This window comes from Schistocerca cancellata, chromosome 5 (assembly GCF_023864275.1).
Source record: "Schistocerca cancellata isolate TAMUIC-IGC-003103 chromosome 5, iqSchCanc2.1, whole genome shotgun sequence".
NCBI classification, from domain to species: Eukaryota; Metazoa; Arthropoda; class Insecta; order Orthoptera; family Acrididae; genus Schistocerca; species Schistocerca cancellata.
In genome coordinates this window covers 366281336-366299104 of record NC_064630.1, presented here as the reverse complement: position 1 = coordinate 366299104, position 17769 = coordinate 366281336, and the positions used below count along the sequence as shown (strand labels likewise).

Below are 17769 nucleotides of genomic sequence, written 5' to 3'. Positions count from 1 at the left end.
TGGCTGACAAAGGTACTGGAGCTGTTGGTACTGTGAACAAATGTAGGAAAGGGTTACCTAAAGATTTAGTATCTACTAAGCTGAGAAAGGGCGAAATGTCTTTTCAGCATAAAGATAATGTATTAGCAATGAAGTGAAAGGATAAAACGGATGTGTATACATAGTCTACAAGGCATCAGGCCACATTTGGTATGCATACTACGAAAAATGGGTCTGTAGTAATGAAACCACTTCAGATACTGGATTAAAATCTGAATAAAATTGGAGTGGATATTGCCGACCAGTGCCTGTAGTACACGCCATTCCAGCACAGAACTGTGAAATGGTGGCAAAATTTTATTTCCACCTGCTGCTGATGGGAGTATCAAATGCTTTTTGGCTATACAGTACAGTGCACAACAAGAAACTCACAATAACAGACTTCATAACAATGCTTGCAGTTCAGCTTGTTGAATATGATACACTTGAAGTCATACAAAGGAATGAAGGAACTGTAGGTCGGCTAACAAAGAGACAGTTTTTGCAGCACATACCTCCAGCTACAAAGAAATATGCTGCTCGTGTGTGTCATGTGTGCAGTGCCAAGAGTAAGAAAGAGAATGGCAAAGCTTCTTGCAAAGAGACATGGTACGAATGTGAACAGTGTGGTGTTTTACTCTGCTTAAAAGACAATGTGATTCTGTGTGAAATTTGTATGCAATTATTGTAGACTGACAGAAAGATGTTATGTAGTGCCATAATATTAGTTAAAAATAAACAACAATTGCATTCTCTTATCCATACGACTTTTCTAAATTCTTAAAAACACATGTTGTTTCTTTTACACAGAATTAAAGTAGAAATGTGCAACTTCAAAATGGTACCAAATTTGCCTCAATCCAAAAAGTAGATCTGATGCAGTGATTTTTTAAATATTGGCAAAATTGCCTTGTTTCTAGGGACAGGTACATAAAATAGGCCTGGCACAGAAACTGTTAAAGGCTGCCAATGCAATTGAGGATTTTATAAATAAATAATTTTAACAGTTATAGATTTCGATGAGATCTTTCAAAATGATAATGTTCTATGTTTAGGAGCTATATTAGCACTAACATCACGAGGCTTCAGGTAAAACAAATGTCAGCTTAGTTCATACATGTAATTGCTTGCATATAAAGAAAAGTTAAACATGATTAAACTAATACTATGTTGTGAATGTTAAAGAATCATCTTGACAGAGAAATGCTGTTTGCAAACAGGAACTTTGGCCCAAAATCTTCACCTTTCATAAACAACGCTATTCTCTATTACATCCTACTCACAGGTATGGTAATCCACATTTGTATACAGCACATCCCTAACATCCATGTTTCATCTGAAAGTTCATTTCATTGTCACACTTTATCATTGCAAGCCTGGGGTCTGCGCCTCAGCAGACAAACAGTAAGTATGTCAACTTCTCACCATCTATTTAGTTTCTACATCTTGATCTACTTCTCACATCACTCAAAGGCTTTTTCCCTGTTAACAAACAATGTGAAGTGGTGCAGTGATTAAAGAACATTAACTCATACTTGGGAGGAGAAGGCAGAGCTGAAATGTCTGTCCAATCATCTGATTTATGTTTTCCTAGGTGTTTCTAAATTAGTGGATGCAACCTGGTATAGGCCACTACTGATGTCAATTCCACTGTCTTTCTCAGCGTCAAGTTTTGGTCCACCTTATAAACACAAACATACACACAAAATTCTAGCTTTCGCAACCAACGGCTGCTTCGTCAGGAAAGAGGGAAGGAGAGGGAAAGACGAAAGGATGTGGGTTTTAAGGGAGAGGGTAAGGAGTCATTCCAATCCCGGGAGCGGAAAGACTTACCTTAGGGGGAAAAAAGGACAGGTATACACTCGCACACACACACATATCCATCCACACATATACAGACACAAGCAGGCATATTAAAAGGCAATCTGCTTGTGTCTGTATATGTGTGGATGGATATGTGTGTGTGTGCGAGTGTATACCCATTCTTTTTTCCCCCTAAGGTAAGTCTTTCCGCTCCCGAGATTGGAATGACTCCTTACCCTCTCCCTTAAAACCCACATCCTTTCGTCTTTCCCTCTCCTTCCCTCTTTCCTGACGAAGCAGCTGTTGGTTGCGAAAGCTAGAATTTTGTGTGTATGTTTGTGTTTGTTTGTGTGTCTATCGACCTGCCAGCGCTTTTGTTTGGTAAGTCTCATCATCACCTTTGTTTTTATATATATGCCTCTCTTTCTTTTTATATATTTGCCTCTGTATATGTCTGCTTGTGTCTGTATATGTGTGGATGGATATGTGTGTGTGTGCGAGTGTATACCCGTCCTTTTTTCCCCCCTAAGGTAAGTCTTTCCGCTCCTGGGATTGGAATGACGCCTTAGCCTCTCCCTTAAAACCCAAATCCTTTCGTCTTTCCCTCTCCTTCCCTCTTTCCTGACGAGGCAACTGTTGGTTGCGAAAGCTAGAATTTTGTGTGTATGTTTGTGTTTGTTTGTGTGTCTATCGACGTGCCAGCGCTTTCGTTTGGTAAGTCAAATCATCTTTGTTTTTAGATATATTTTTTCACACGTGGAATGTTTCCTTCTAAAAATCCTCCAAAACAGGCCATTACGGCCCAATGGTACTGACCGGCTGCCATGTCATCCTCAGCTCACAGGTGTCACCGGATGTGGATATCGAGGGGTATGTAGTTAGCACACCGCTATCCCAGCTGTATGTCAGTTTATGAGATCGGAGCCACTACTTCTCAATCAAGTAGCTCCTCAATTTGCCTCACAAGGGCTGAGTGCACCCCACGTGCCAATAGCACTCATCAGACCAGATGGTCACCCATCCAAGTGCTGGCCCAGCCCAGCAGCGGTTAACTTCAGTAATCTGACGGGAACCAGTGTTACCACAGCAGCAAGGCCGTTGGCCCATCTTAGACTTATGCCTCATGAATCTCAAGATTTGTTACAATTTATTGTTTCATAACTACAATACTCTGGCAGGTTAAGTACTTTATAATGTTTTAACAACATGAAATAAATATTCTGCTTCTTAGGAGGCACTGATTGGCAGGCAGGCACAATGAAAAAAAGAATGCTAGATAATATCAGTTATCAGACTAAGTCTATTGTCAGCTATCGGACTAAGTCTTTTGTCAGATGTAGGGGGGAAAAAAAGGAGGAAAAAATAACACACCCTCAAACAAGAAGCAATCCATCCATTTTATATAGTTGTTACTCTATCCCAGATCTTCTGTTGTTATAATGTTTTAATGGAGATAGGTTAAAACAATACCAAATATATATACTGCATACTTATTAGAACATGAATTATCTCACCTGAACTTTTCTTCATTTTTGTGCAGTCATCATCTGACTCCACATGCTGTCGCTTAGATGCACGTCCCTCTCCTACCAAATCTGCCGTGTTATCCACTTCCATTCTGTTAAAAATAAAAAATAAATGGTACAAACATGTTAACCAACAAAATATTAGCTCTAAAATGTGAACCAGGGTAAATGTATCACCTCAACAGTTACAAGCACAAGCACAAAAAGAAAGCATGCAAAATTATGGAATAAATGTGTGTATGTAATTTTTCTTTCAGGTTCTAATTTGTTATTCGGTAACTATATATTGATTTATTATAACTGTGATCAAAAAACTGCATTCCTAGAAACGTAATAAAGCAATACAAACATTTCTGCTCCTAAGCATCTGCTGAATACTCACTTTTCATCTTTAGTACATTCTTCGGTAACTTCTGTAGGTACAGTATTCCCTATGCTGCAGGGAATGATGCCAGGGCTTGGTGGTTCTGAAGCAAACATATCCTCCTGGGAGCATGGAGAAACTTCACCTGTACATTCAGTACACAATGATTACTGTAGCATTACTTAGAACTTCCCAGTGTTTTGACTTTTAACCAAAACTGCCAGAATAAAAAATATAAAACATCATAAATCTCAATTACAAACAATTGTACCTGACCTTGTATGGTGTAGCCAACAGCTGCCAATGTCGGCCCCCGAGTATGTACGATATAAAATTGAGGACAATATTATGGAAACAGAAGAGGATGTAGATGAAGATGAAATGGGAGATACGATACTACGTGAAAAATTTGATAGAGCACTGAAAGACCTGAGTCAAAACAAGGCCCCGGGAATAGACAACATTCCATAAGAACTACTGATGGCCAGTCCTGACAAAACTTTACCATCTGGTGAGCAAGATGTATGAGACAGGTGAAATACCCTCAGACTTCAAGAACAATATAATAATTCCAATCCCAAAGAAAGTAGGTGTTGACAGATGTGAAAATTACCGAACAATCAGTTTAATAAAGCATGGATGCAAAATTTTTAACGCAAACTCTTTACAAACGAATGGAAAAACTGGTAGAAGCCGACCTCGGGGAAGAACAGTTTGGATTCCATAGAAATATTGGAACACGTGAGGCAATACTGACCCTACGGCTTATCTTAGAAGCTAGATTAAGAAAAGGCAAACCTACATTTCTCGCATTTGTAGACTTAGAGAAAGCTTTTGACAATGTTGACTGGAATACTCTCTTTCAAATTCTGAAGGTGACAGGGGTAAAATACAGGGAGCGAAAGGCTATTTACAATTTGTACAGAAACCAGATGGCAGTTATAAGAGTCGAGGGACGTGAAAGAGAAGCAGTGGTTGGGAAGGGAGTGAGACAGGGTTGTAGCCTCTCCGCAATGTTATTCAATCTGTATATTGAGCAAGCAGTAAAGAAAACAAAAGAAAAATTCGGAGTAGGTATTAAAATCCATGGAGAAGAAATAAAAACTTTGAGGTTCGCCAATGACATTGTAATTCTGTCAGAGACAGCAAAGGACTTGGAAGAGCAGTTGAACGGAATGGACAGTGTCTTGAAAGGAGGATATAAGATGAACACCAAAAAAAGCAAAACGAGGATAATGGAAAGTAGTCGAATTAAGTCGGGTGATGGTGAGGGAATTAGATTAGGAAATGAGACACTTAAAGTAGTAAAGGAGTTTTGCTATTTGAGGATCAAAATAACTGATGATGGTCAAAGTAGAGAGGATATAAAATGTAGACTGGCAATGGCAAGGAAAGCGTTTCTGAAGAAGAAGAATTTGTTAACGTCGAGTATAGATTTAAGTGTCAGGAAGTCGTTTCTGGCAGTATTTGTATGGAGTGTAGCCATGTATGGAAGTGAAACATGGACGATAAATAGTTTAGACAAGAAGAGAATAGAAGCTTTCGAAATGTGGTGCTACAGAAGAATGCTGAAGATTAGATGAGTAGATAACCTAACTAATGAGGAGGTACTGAATAGAACTGGGGAGAAGAGTAGTTTGTGGCACAACTTGACTAGAAGAAGGGAGCGGTTGGTAGGAGATGTTCTGAGGCATCAAGGGATCACCAATTTAGTATTGGAGGGCAGCGTGGAGAGTAAAAATCGTAGAGGGAGACCAAGAGATGAATACACTAAGCAGGTTCAGAAGGATGTAGGCTGCAGTACGTACTGGGAGATGAAGCAGCTTGCACAGGATAGAGTAGCATGGAGAGCTGCATCAAACCACTCTCAGGACTGAAAACCACAACAACAACAACACTGTTTGTCTTTTGTAGTTATAATGCTTCATATTTTTAATGTAGTCTTTCTCAGCTAAAACATTTTTATAACAGTTGCTTGAGACAAACTGATCTGAAGATGATCATAACTGATTGAAGATAGTAATCAAACAAAAAATCCTTGTGATCAAAGACTAATACAAATACAATTTATCAACACTACTTGTTTACCACTACAGTGAACAAATGCGTTTTCATTGAAATGGTGCATTGACTTATTTATAGAAGTGCATACAGATGAGTTGTGCTCTTTTACATTGTAGTATATACAAGTATCGAAACAGCTTTGGCTATTCTGATACTTGGAACTGTGGGATTCTGAGGCCACACTACTAATCCCGCAAGCAGGAGTGAACAAAATTAATTTATGGAATCACAGGTGAATCCAAGTGGAACCACACTCACTATTTACATCACACTGTCCCAATTGTGCCCTTTCCTCTTAATGTTTGGTATGGTGTCCATGTCTGGATGTGGGGTGGGCACTACCTGGTTTGGTGGGAGTGGGGATACACTCCAGTATCCTGCTACACACATACCAAGGGACACAACTTTGTTTCCTTCTTTTATCCTGAAAGACACTGTACTGTCATACCATTCTAAGACTGAGTTCTTGGTATAGTGGCTCAAGAGCTACACATAATGCGCCTATATGTGGAAAGAACTGTTTTACCATGCCAGGTTTGTGAAAACAAATGTGTTTTGTTCATAGCGGCACAAAGCTGGCGTAGTTCAAGGTACTCTATCATTTCATTAAAAGCTGCATGATTTGGTGTCTTTCTCGTAAGAAGCATGCTTTGGAGTCGCTTCAGGGTACAGAATAGTTCTACCTTCCATTGGTTGTCTTTGTCAGAAGCCACCAGTTGCAGGCAGCTGAAACATACCATCCAAACAAAAGTGAAAGCTTAATCCACATTTTCCATTGTCTGATCTCCCAATGGTAAAACATTTGGGTACAGTATAAGACAACAGCTAAAGTTGCAAGAGGCAGTAGTGAGCCAAAGAGATCCAAAAGTACATGGGCGATGAAGATTCTTTAATCATCTGGTAGAGGGCACATTTCTGGGTCCAACTGTGGCAGTCTTTCTCACAATTAATAAAATGTTCTGGGCTATCATTTGGTCGTGAAAGTATACATTTGACAATTAGGCAATCTTTCTGCACAATGTGCCACACAAAGCTCTGCGTTACCACCAACCTGATTGCATGAATGAATTAGTCTGAGCAAATAGCTGCCGCTAGCCTGTGGTTTTGTCATTGTGCAATGCTATCTCAGTGCCTGACATGAAGAGAAATTGTTCCCTGCAGCACATCAATTCTTCCACTACTGCCATGTGCCACTGCCAGTTCGTCAAAGTCTGGTGGTTGGGAGTAGGCTCTGATTCTAGAGTAGCCCAGTGTGTCTCCAAAGATCACCAATAGTGTGCCAGAGACAGTATGTGTGGACAGAGCAACTTGCGCAAGGATGGCCTGGCACACTCCAAATGCATAAAGTAATTCTCTACTCCATGTGATGCCACACCCTATGGAGCCAGTGAGGACTCTGCAGACTGGCAGCAAAACTCGAGCGACCTGAGTTATAAAGTGGTTACAAAAGTTTATAATACCTGTGTGTTATTAGTGCAGTTTTCACACTGATACTGGACTGATAACACCTTCAGGGATGCAACATGTACTCCTCCTCCCTTCATTTTGTGTGGGAGTTGGGGATAGTGGTGGGGAAGGGGGGGGGGGGGGGGGCAGGCGATGATGCATGCACCAGAGGTAATAACATGAATACAATACAGGTCACTTCTGTAGAAATGCTACTGCAGTTGCCGTAATTCCATAACTAATTAGTTGCATGTTCAACAGATCATTTACATAATTTTTTTAATCAAACTGATATGGAACAAGACAATTTACACTGTCTTTATACATGGTTGTCTTAACATTAATGAAAGTACATATTTTTCAGTCCTACTTGGGCAAAAATTAGTTTTATATGTTACCAGTTTTCATACAAAAATTCGTCTAGAGAACAAATGAATTTATCCCACAGAAATGATTTTTAGATTAAATTTAAAATTTGCTTTGCTGCCTGTCATGCATTTTATATTATTAGGCATGTTATCAAACAATGTTGTTGCTACATATTAAACTCCTTTCTGAGCCACTAACAGCTTTAATAACGGATAATGAAGTTAACTTTTTCCTCTTGGACAACGCCATCGCCCTCAAACTGTGATGGATTATTTATGACGAATTTCATTAGCAAATATGTCTATTGGGATGGTGCAGTTAAATGCTTAACTCCATGAAGACGTCTCTACAAGATGACTGTGGATGAGTGCCACATTTTATTCTTACTGCCCGATTTTGTGCACTCAATACTTTCCTCATAAGTGACGATTTATCCCAGCAAATTATTCCGTAAGACATTCTGAAGGGGAAGTACAATATCCATCCCAGGAGGTTTTATGTTTGTTTCCAAGACTAGCAATTATATGAGGTGCCAAAGTAGTTGAACTTAACTGTCTGAGCAACTATTCAAGTTTTCATCAATATGTTCACCCAAAAATTACAGACTCCTACATCAATTATTAGTATGACTATTTTTTATACAGAACTGAATCTAGTGTGTTTCTCCAAAATTTAGGGAGAGTCCATTTTCAGAGAACCACAAACAATTCTTTGATGATCATAATTAACAATTTCTTATGTTGCTTTCTGTCTAATGATATTTGTTACATTACAAGTATCATCTGAAAAAAGTACCAATTCTGCTTGATGAATGTGAAGTCGAAAAGCACTCATATATTTAAAGAATAGACTAGACAAAAAATGGAATCTTGCGTGCCTCCATGATTTTTCCAAAGTCGCTAAAATTTTCTCTAACTTCCAACTTTGTATTATTCAGTACTGCTTTCTGCATTCTGGTAAATTGAACTTGAATAAAATTGCAAAGTATTGTTAACTGCTGATTTATTCACACAACCACTTTTGCTGCACTAAAGCAGCACCTTCAGGTGATGCTACTAGGTGTACAACTTTCCTACCGCTGTTTGTCAATAGGTGGCCACAACGGTAAGTAGTGGTCGAAAGAAACAGATTGATTTGTGTGTACATCATAAAGTTGTTCTTGATTGAAAGTGTCAGTTTACGAGCCTAATTCTCATCATTTGTGGGAGGTGTTACTGTTTTGCTTTAATATGAAGAAAACAGTGGCCGAGTCCCATAGAATGCTCTCAAGTACATACGGTAAGGATGCTGTTAGTGAAAGAACGTGTCGTGAATGGTTTCGATGCTTCAATAACGGTGATTTTAACGTCGTAGACCAGCATAGTGGTGGAAGAGAGAATGTTTTCGAAGATGCAGAATTGGAGACATTGATGAGTGAAAACTCGCGTCACACTCAAGAAGAATTGGCATGATTAGTGGGAGTGACACAGCAAGCCATTTCAAAATGTCTCAAGGCTGTGGGCATAATTCAGAAAGAAGGAACTTGGGTCCTGTATGAGCAGAAACCAAGAGACGTCGAATGGTGTTTGTGAACAGTTGCTTCAGAGGCAAAAATGGAAGGGATTTCTGCATCACATTCTGACCGGTGACGAAAAATGGGTTCATTACAATAACCCTAAATGCAAAAAATCATGGGGCTACCCCGACGATGCTTCCACATCGAGGGCCAAACCGAATATTCACGGCTCCAAGATCATGCTCTGCATTTGGTAGGACCAGCTCGGCGTCGTGTACTATGAGGTGTCAAAACCAAGTGAAACAACCACGGGTGCTCATTATCGAGTGCAATTAATGTGTCTGAGCAGAGCATTAAAAGACAAACAGCCGCAATACAGCGAGAGGCACGATATAGTGATTTTGCAGCACGACAAAGCTCGACCCCACGTTGCAAAAGAAGTCAAAACGTACGGAAACATTAAAATGGTCCTACCCCACCCGCCGTATTCTCCAGAGATTGCTCCCTATGACTATCACCTGTTTAGATCAATGGCGCATGGCCTGGCAGACCAACACTTCCGATCTCATGAAGAAGTCACAAATTGGATAGATTCGTGGATCGCTTCAAAAGATGAACAATTTTTTCGACGCATGATTTGTACACTGCCCAAGAAAGTAGTGGCCAGCGATGGAAAATACTTTGAATGATACATGTGTAACCAATTTGTTTCATTAAAGCCTCAAATGTTGGGGAAAAAACAGCAGAAGAAACGTTGTACACCTTGTATATAGAAAAGAAAGCATCCTTATAATACATATAACTAAAAAATAAAGGACAGCCAGTAACAATAAACCTAAATGGAAAGTATTTCCATTAATGTCACATTACTCAGCACATGAAGACAGCCCCATAGTTCACAGTCACAGAATTCAGCCCCATGTAGAAAGGAAGAAGACAACAAATAACAACCAGCACAACATTGGGGCAAATAGTGCTGGAGGAGAGGCACAATTCAAACTAGTCCAAAGCAAGATTGAAAATATCTGGTACTAAAAGACACATTCATAATGGCAACCATGTAGTTGGCTGTCATGAGGTGCAGGTGTTCAGCTTTACCTAGTCGCCTCAATGCTCTGCATTATTATATACTGACTACTTCCCACTTCATGAGGTTGGATTCTGTGACTAAGAAGGGTGGGGGTGTCTCAGTGTACTAATCTATGTGACACTACTATCAGTACTTTTTATTTAGGTTTCTTTCTATTGGCTATTTTTCATTATGTAGATTACAAGGATGCTTTTCTTTCTATGTAATATTATTGGCTGTCCTCTACTTTTAATTATATAGATTACAAGGATCCTTTCCTTTCCATGTAGTATCAGCTGAAATGATGCTTTAATGCAGCAGAACTGTTCATATGAATAAATCAGCAGTTAACATCAGTCTGAAGTTTTATTCATTTTCAGTTTACCAAGAATTTAAATGGTTGTGGCTGCCCTTGTTATAAAGCTGAATGTGATTTTTACATTCTGGTTGTCAAGCACGATTCACTCAGCTGTTTGTAAGGCCGCAATTCGATAAAACATAAATATTAAGAGTACCATGATCTACACAATCAAATGCCTTGGAAAGATAACAAAAAAGGTTTCTATAAATGTTTTCCCAGCATGTCAGTGTAATAAAATCACCATGGATTTCTTGTCGCATAATATGACACTACATCTACATCTACATCTACATCCATACTCCGCAAGCCACCTGACGGTGTGTGGCGGAGTGAGTGCAATGCTTCAGAAAGGCTACCCTCTCTTTCCAGAAGAAGAAAAGGGAAAGTAGGCTTTCCAAATCATTGCGCTCACACTGTTACATTATGCGGCAAGAAACCTGCGAAGATTTTACAACATCACAAAAAATATCAACTGTCATTATGTTATTATTGAAGGATCATAATATGTGGTAAGTGAGCATATAAATAATATTCTCAGACCCACCCCTTTTGGAATTCAAGCAGTGATGTGCTCAGTAAATTGTTTCTGCTTAAATGTGAGACTACTCTTAAGTATATCACTTTAACGAATATTTTGGAAAAAGACAATGGTATGGAAAATGGAAAATAATTATTTTAGTCCTTGTTGCCTTTTTTATAAAGGTGTTTAACAATGGAATATTTTAATCTGTCCAGAAACATTCCCTGTGGTAGTGAAGAATTTACATAGATAACTAGGAGCATTACTTGTTAAGATATAACAACTCTTCAGAATTCTGCTTGATGTTGCATCAACACAATAGGAGCTTTTATTTTTGAGAACTTTTATAATGCAATTAATTGAATTGCTGGAAGTTATATTGAATGACATTTTAAATATATTTCCTTGCTTCTTCAAACAAGCCATTTAATCCTATTTTTGTTGCTACTTTTAGAAATTGGTTATTAAAAATACTCACACCTTGTGAATTATCAGGCACAACATTGTCATTCAGTTTGATTGTGATAGTAGGCTTACCTTGTGCACTGACTGGCTGTCCTGTCTCCGTTCTGACCACATCCTTTGCAGTTTTAATCTTCCAGAATGACTAGCTTTTTTGCTTTCAATATTGACCCTTCCTCCTGCCTCTGAATTCTATATGTGAGAAGTTTTACAGCTTTTCAAATAAAATACATGTTATTAACATTCTATATCTGGGCTCCGAATAATAACGTGTAACACAGCAGACTGTGGAGTGCAGCTATGTCAGTGCATGAAAAACAGCCTGTTGTAATTGAGTTTCAAATTTTAAGAGTTTGTCCACACAGGGAGCACCCTCTCCTACAGCATTACAACGCCGGACCGCACATGATCTTTACAACACCTGCAATAATCTGACGCCTTGAGTTTGCTGTCATCAATCATCCTCCATACAATCAACACTTGGTCCCATCCGATTTTCATATGTTTTCAAAACTGAAAGAACACTTTCAAATACATTGCTTTGATAGTGAATGAAGCACTGCAAGCAGAGGTGATGATGTGACTCTGTCAACAAAGTCAAACTTCTCAGTGACAGTATCAACAAATTGGTCTCTCATTGTGAGAAACATGTTCATTGCCAGGGTATGAATATGCAGACCTGAAGAATAAAGATTTAGAATGTTATTGACATTTGTCTTATTTAAAAAGCTGTAAGAGTATGTACATATAAAATTTGGAGGCAATATTTTTCAGCACGTCCTCGTACAACTGGAAAAATAACACAGGATATCTCCAATCTGTTACACTAAGTAGCTTCATCCAGGCTGTGAATGCTTTACAACCATTACACAGCTGCCAACCAGGTACAATGGTGATGACCATGTGCTTTCCAACAAATGTGCTGCCAGTGCCATAGTTTCAAAGTCTGTTTCCCCAATACAAAGTTGTTCATGGGAAATAAACCACAGTGGAAACAATACAAAAGTAGTCCTTATATGGTGCACTGTTACATGATACTGAGGGTCTGAAGCACCATCAGTATGTGTAACTGACGGAAATTCTCTTAAAAGGTCCACTAGTTGTGGCAGCCCTGTGGTGCAGGGGTTCTCAATCTGGGCATTATCACTTCTTGCATGGGTAGCAGAACGAACAAGGGCACTAGAGAGGTGTTGTAATGAAAAGGGGACACAAGGCAGGAGATCTACATTTAATTTCTTAAAAAGACAAAAACGTATGTGAATTCAATCTCTCTTTAAGTATTGGTTCCATACTATACGACAGCTGAAACCAAAACCACAGTTTAAAATGAATTTCTATTACAACTTAGCTTTAAATGAAAGTAAAGTAACTTAAAATGAAATATAAATACAAAATTGCTTTTAAGTTCAATTTTCTAAAAGGGTCAGTCCATTTCAAATCACCCAGGCGATGTTGCTCAACATTTTGGATTTTCTTGATTTTTTTATCATGAGTTCCCTATAGGCAGGCATTCACAAAACACTGTTTTAAAAATTTTTATAAGTCATAGTTTTTTTTTCTGGCAGCAATTTTTACAATGGCGGTTGGGCAAATTTTAGTGGAAATCGACGTTTTCGGAAAGTTTAATTGCCAAGTTATTTTAAAAGATATCAGAATAATTCAAAAACCATTGTGCTCAGCATGAAATGAACTTCAGGCATAATTTTTTAAATTTTTCTATCATGCAAGAGAGTCACTCAAACTCTTTCTGTAAAGACTCTGAAAAAGTTTATCAATCTTCACTTTTTAAGGCCTTCAATTTTCATGAAGGAAGAGAGACTCACTAATAATATGTTATCTCTGTGTTGTGTTCTTACATAACTACCTGCAGTAAAAGTTGCAGTCCTGAGAATGCACTCCTGTTTTTTCTAGAGCGTTTCAAAAATGGCCAAAACCCTTCTAACGTCAATTTTCGCAGGTCAGAATGAAAACAAGTGAAAATTTTACAGAATGTTCTTTATTCTCATGGGAATATCTCACAAAAAAATTATGACTGAGACTCAACTACATCGAGAGTAATAGAGTAGCAAATTTCAGTAAAAACGCTACCCCTCTACATGCTCGTGCAGTGCCAAGTTAGCAAACAAGGGCTTGAAATTATTACAGTTGACATTGGTCAAATGATGTTTAAATCATTACATACAATAAATGATCAAATATTTCTACTTTTAAATAACAATGGGCAGAGATAACAATTGGTAAGAGTTCTAATTCTTAAAATTAACGGTACATTTGCTGTACCACACTTGCGTACAGTATACACATAATAATGTTTCTCCATGTATACAGATTTAAAACTTCAGTTGTAACTACTTGCCAGCTGAAATTTTCATTAACAGTGAGCTTGTTGTTTCATTTAATTTCATTCGGGAGTTAAACACGATATTTCATTGCATAGTTTATCAGTTATGTTGTGTTTTCTACCAGACACTGTTGTGAGTTCCAGTGGAGTCAGCTTTCGTACTATTTTATTTGCAGGCACCCAATCAGTGTCATTTTTGGAAAGTTGAAAGGCAGTTCTTGGACCAGAAGGGTGAAAGAAATGCACTTAAACATCATTGTTATCTTCACTTTTCTCTTCAATTTTTCCAAGCCACCACTTCTCATCATACATACAAACAACAAAATCGTTATTTGTAAAATATGATACGTTTGTAAAAAGTATTGAAGATTTTGATCATCAAAGTTGGAGCCTTTTGAAGTAACAAAACATCTTGTTTGATTGTCACTTATGGGAACATAACTGTAATGGCTTCTTGTTCCTTTCAATGGTTAACATCAATCAAATCTCTGTCAGCTTTGTTTTGATTTGTTCAATTTCAGTTGAAGAAAAAAAATATATATCTAATTCCAGTAGTATTCTGTTGACAGTATTTGAACAAATCGTGGGAGTCAGGATCTGTTCTGTGTAAGGTCTTTGAAGGGAAGTTCGTGTAACTTCTCTTTTTGTTGTTCAGCCTATCCCATCGCAAGAATTCTTTCCATGTAATGAGGCAAAGAAATTCCACTCTGCTGGTAAACCAAAATCATTTTTGTGTTGGCAGATATTAATGAAATGCATACACAGTCATGGTATTATGTTCTAGGTGGTCACTAACTACACAAATAGATTTGCAACACACGTTGTCTTTTTTTTTAAAGTAGATGACAAACGGATGCAGTGTCGCTTGTGCATTAGTCCAGTGAAAACTTTGAATTTCATCCTGTACTGTAAATGTATAGTTTTCTGAAAAATCACCAATCACTAAACAGTGTGTTTCTTTCAGGTTTTCTTTCGTTTCCTTACAATATTGAGCTTGAGCTTTTGAGATAAAGTGATGGGATTTTAAAAGCACCAGCTTATTGACAAGAGACTGTAAAAATTCCTCACTGGGCATTACCTGTGTAATAAGCTCAACTCTATCAGTTTGTACCCATTGTTTGAAAACTACTTCATCAGGCAAGATGTCAAGTTCATTTTTTAAGATATCAAGTAGGGTATCTGGTCCAGGACATCCTGCACATATGTCAAGCATACATTTTTCATTATCAATATCACATACCATGAAAGCTATCAGGCCTTTATAATTTGCATTAAGCTTTGCTCCTTCCATCATAAGCTTTGTGTTTTGATGATGCTTGCAAACGCATACAGTATGAGTTCCTGATGAACCCAGAAGAACACACCACTTTGGTCGTAAAACACAAAACATAGAGCGGCCAATTTTGTTATCTGGGTATTTTTGTTTATAGAGGCTGTAGAGCTCATACAGCGAGAGAAGAATTAACCTTTTCTGCTTCTTCTTCCGCTCCTTCACATTGTCAATCACAGTTGAAACACATTCCTTTTCACCAGGACACATGCGACTATTGTCATCATCCTCGTAAAATTCTTTAACACTATTAATAACAACTTCACTTATTTTGTTGGCACCTTGTCTTTTCGAAAGATGTGTTAAGATACCTTGATCCATAACTAGCTGCCTAGTTAACTTCACCATGTATTCAGATGCACCAAATTCCTTGATTATTTTTTTCTTTGACCATGATCTTGGCAAGAGGCTAATTATCTTAATTTTGTCATCTTTACTGAAAACTTTGAAATTTTCTTTCATTTTGGTAATAAGTATATCATACTCACTTTATACATTTTCTGTACTATTTCCATTCTGAGCAGCTAAGTCATTATGGAAAGATTCTTTCAATTTTCGCTTGACAGCACTTGTAATTTTATCAGTTTTTCTTTGTAAAGCTGATAGTCACTGGTCTTTGTTGAGCTTTGTTATTTTAAGTAAAGGAGATAATTCCAAAGTTTCACAGATTGATTCTACTTGATGCAAAGGATCATCCTCAAGAAGAAATTCAGGATCATTCTCAACACTAATTGCCACTTTTTCAGCTGGTTTATTTACAAATATTCTTGATGCACAGGTTGGGCAACAAACATTGTTCTTCAGCTGGCAAGTCACTCACTCTTATTAATTCTTGATGCACTTTCTTCTTGTAGTGTTGTTTATGGCACTGTTCACTTATTAGTTCACCCACAAAACAACTCATTTCAATACTTGAAAAATCTACTATTCTTGGAAACAGTTAAAGATAGGAGACTTCAGATCTACACTTACAAAACTCTTACTCACTTGTTTATTGTCTTGGGTCCTGCAAAGAAAGTAATATGAAAAGTAACTCCTATGGAATTCACACAGTGTCTGGTAGAACACACAACATAACTGATAAACTATGCAATGAAATATCGTGTTTGTTTAACTCCCTAATGAAAATTGCAGCTGGCAAGTAGTTACAACTGAAGTTTTAAATCTGTAGACATGGAGAAACATTATTATGTGTATACTGTACGCAAGTGTGGTACAGCAAATTTACCGTTAATTTTAAGAATTAGAACTCCTACCAATTGTTATCTCTGCCCATTGTTATTTAAAAGTAGAAATATTTGATCATTTACTGTATGTAATGATTTAAACATCATTTGACCAATGTCAACTGTAATAATTTCAAGCCCTTGTTTGCTAACTTGGCACTGCACGAGCATGTAGAGGGGTAGCGTTTTTACTGAAATTTGCTGCTCTATTACTCTCAATGTAGTTGAGTCTCAGTCATATTTTTTTGTGAGATATTCCCATGAGAATAAAGAACATTCTGTAAAATTTTCACTTGTTTTCATTCTAACCTGCGAAAATTGACGTTAGAAGGGTTTTGGCCATTTTTGAAATGCTCTAGAAAAAACAGGAGAGCATTCTCAGGACTGCAACTTTTACTGCAGGTAGTTATGTAAGAACACAACACAGAGATAACATATTATTAGTGAGTCTCTCTTCCTTCATGAAAATTGAAGGCCTTAAAAAGTGAAGATTGATAAACTTTTTCAGAGTCTTTACAGAAAGAGTTTGAGTGACTCTCTTGCATGATAGAAAACTTTTAAAAAATTATGCCTGAAGTTCATTTCATGCTGAGCACAATGGTTTTTGAATTATTCTGATATCTTTTAAAATAACTTGGCAATTAAACTTTCCGAAAACGTCGATTTCCACTAACATTTGCCCAACCGCCATTGTAAAAATTGCTGCCAGAAAAAAAACTACGACTTATAAAAAATTTTTAAACAGCGTTTTGTGAATGCCTGCCTTAAGGGAACTCATGATAAAAAAAATCAAGAAAATCCAAAATGTTGAGCAACATTGCCTGGGTGATTTGAAATGGACTGACCCATTTAGGAAATTGAACTTAAAAGCAATTTTGTATTTATATTTCATTTTAAGTTACTTTACTTTCATTTAAAGCTAAGTTGTAATAGAAATTCATTTTAAACTGTGGTTTTGGTTTCAGCTGTCATATAGTATGGAACCAATACTTAAAGAGAGATTGAATTCACATACGTTTCTGTCTTTTTAAGAAATTAAATGTAGATCTCCTGCCCTGTGTCCCCTTTTCATTACAACACCTCTCTAGTGCCCTTGTTCGTTCTGCTACCCATGCAAGAAGTGATAATGCCCAGACTGAGAACCCCTGCACCACAGGGCTGCCACAACTAGTGGACCTTTTAAGAGAATTTCCGTCAGTTACACATACTGATGGTGCTTCAGACCCTCAGTATCATGTAACAGTGCACCATATAAGGACTACTTTTGTATTGTTTCCACTGTGGTTTATTTCCCATGAACAACTTTGTATTGGGGAAACAGACTTTGAAACTATGGCACTGGCAGCACATTTGTTGGAAAGCACATGGTCATCAC

The 17769-nt window shown here is 37.7% G+C and overlaps 1 protein-coding gene across 1 annotated transcript in view; it reads right to left on the bottom strand.

The window, feature by feature from the left end:
* The window catches only part of LOC126187801 (TP53-binding protein 1-like), a 352433-nt gene that overhangs the window by 261053 nt on the left and 73611 nt on the right, over positions 1–17769 (bottom strand). Inside the window, exons 3-4 of the mRNA XM_049929085.1 lie at positions 3730–3856; positions 3336–3439 (exon numbers count right to left, since the gene is read on the bottom strand). Coding sequence (XP_049785042.1) covers positions 3336–3439; positions 3730–3856 — 231 coding nt within the window. The remainder of the gene's footprint in view (positions 1–3335; positions 3440–3729; positions 3857–17769) is intronic.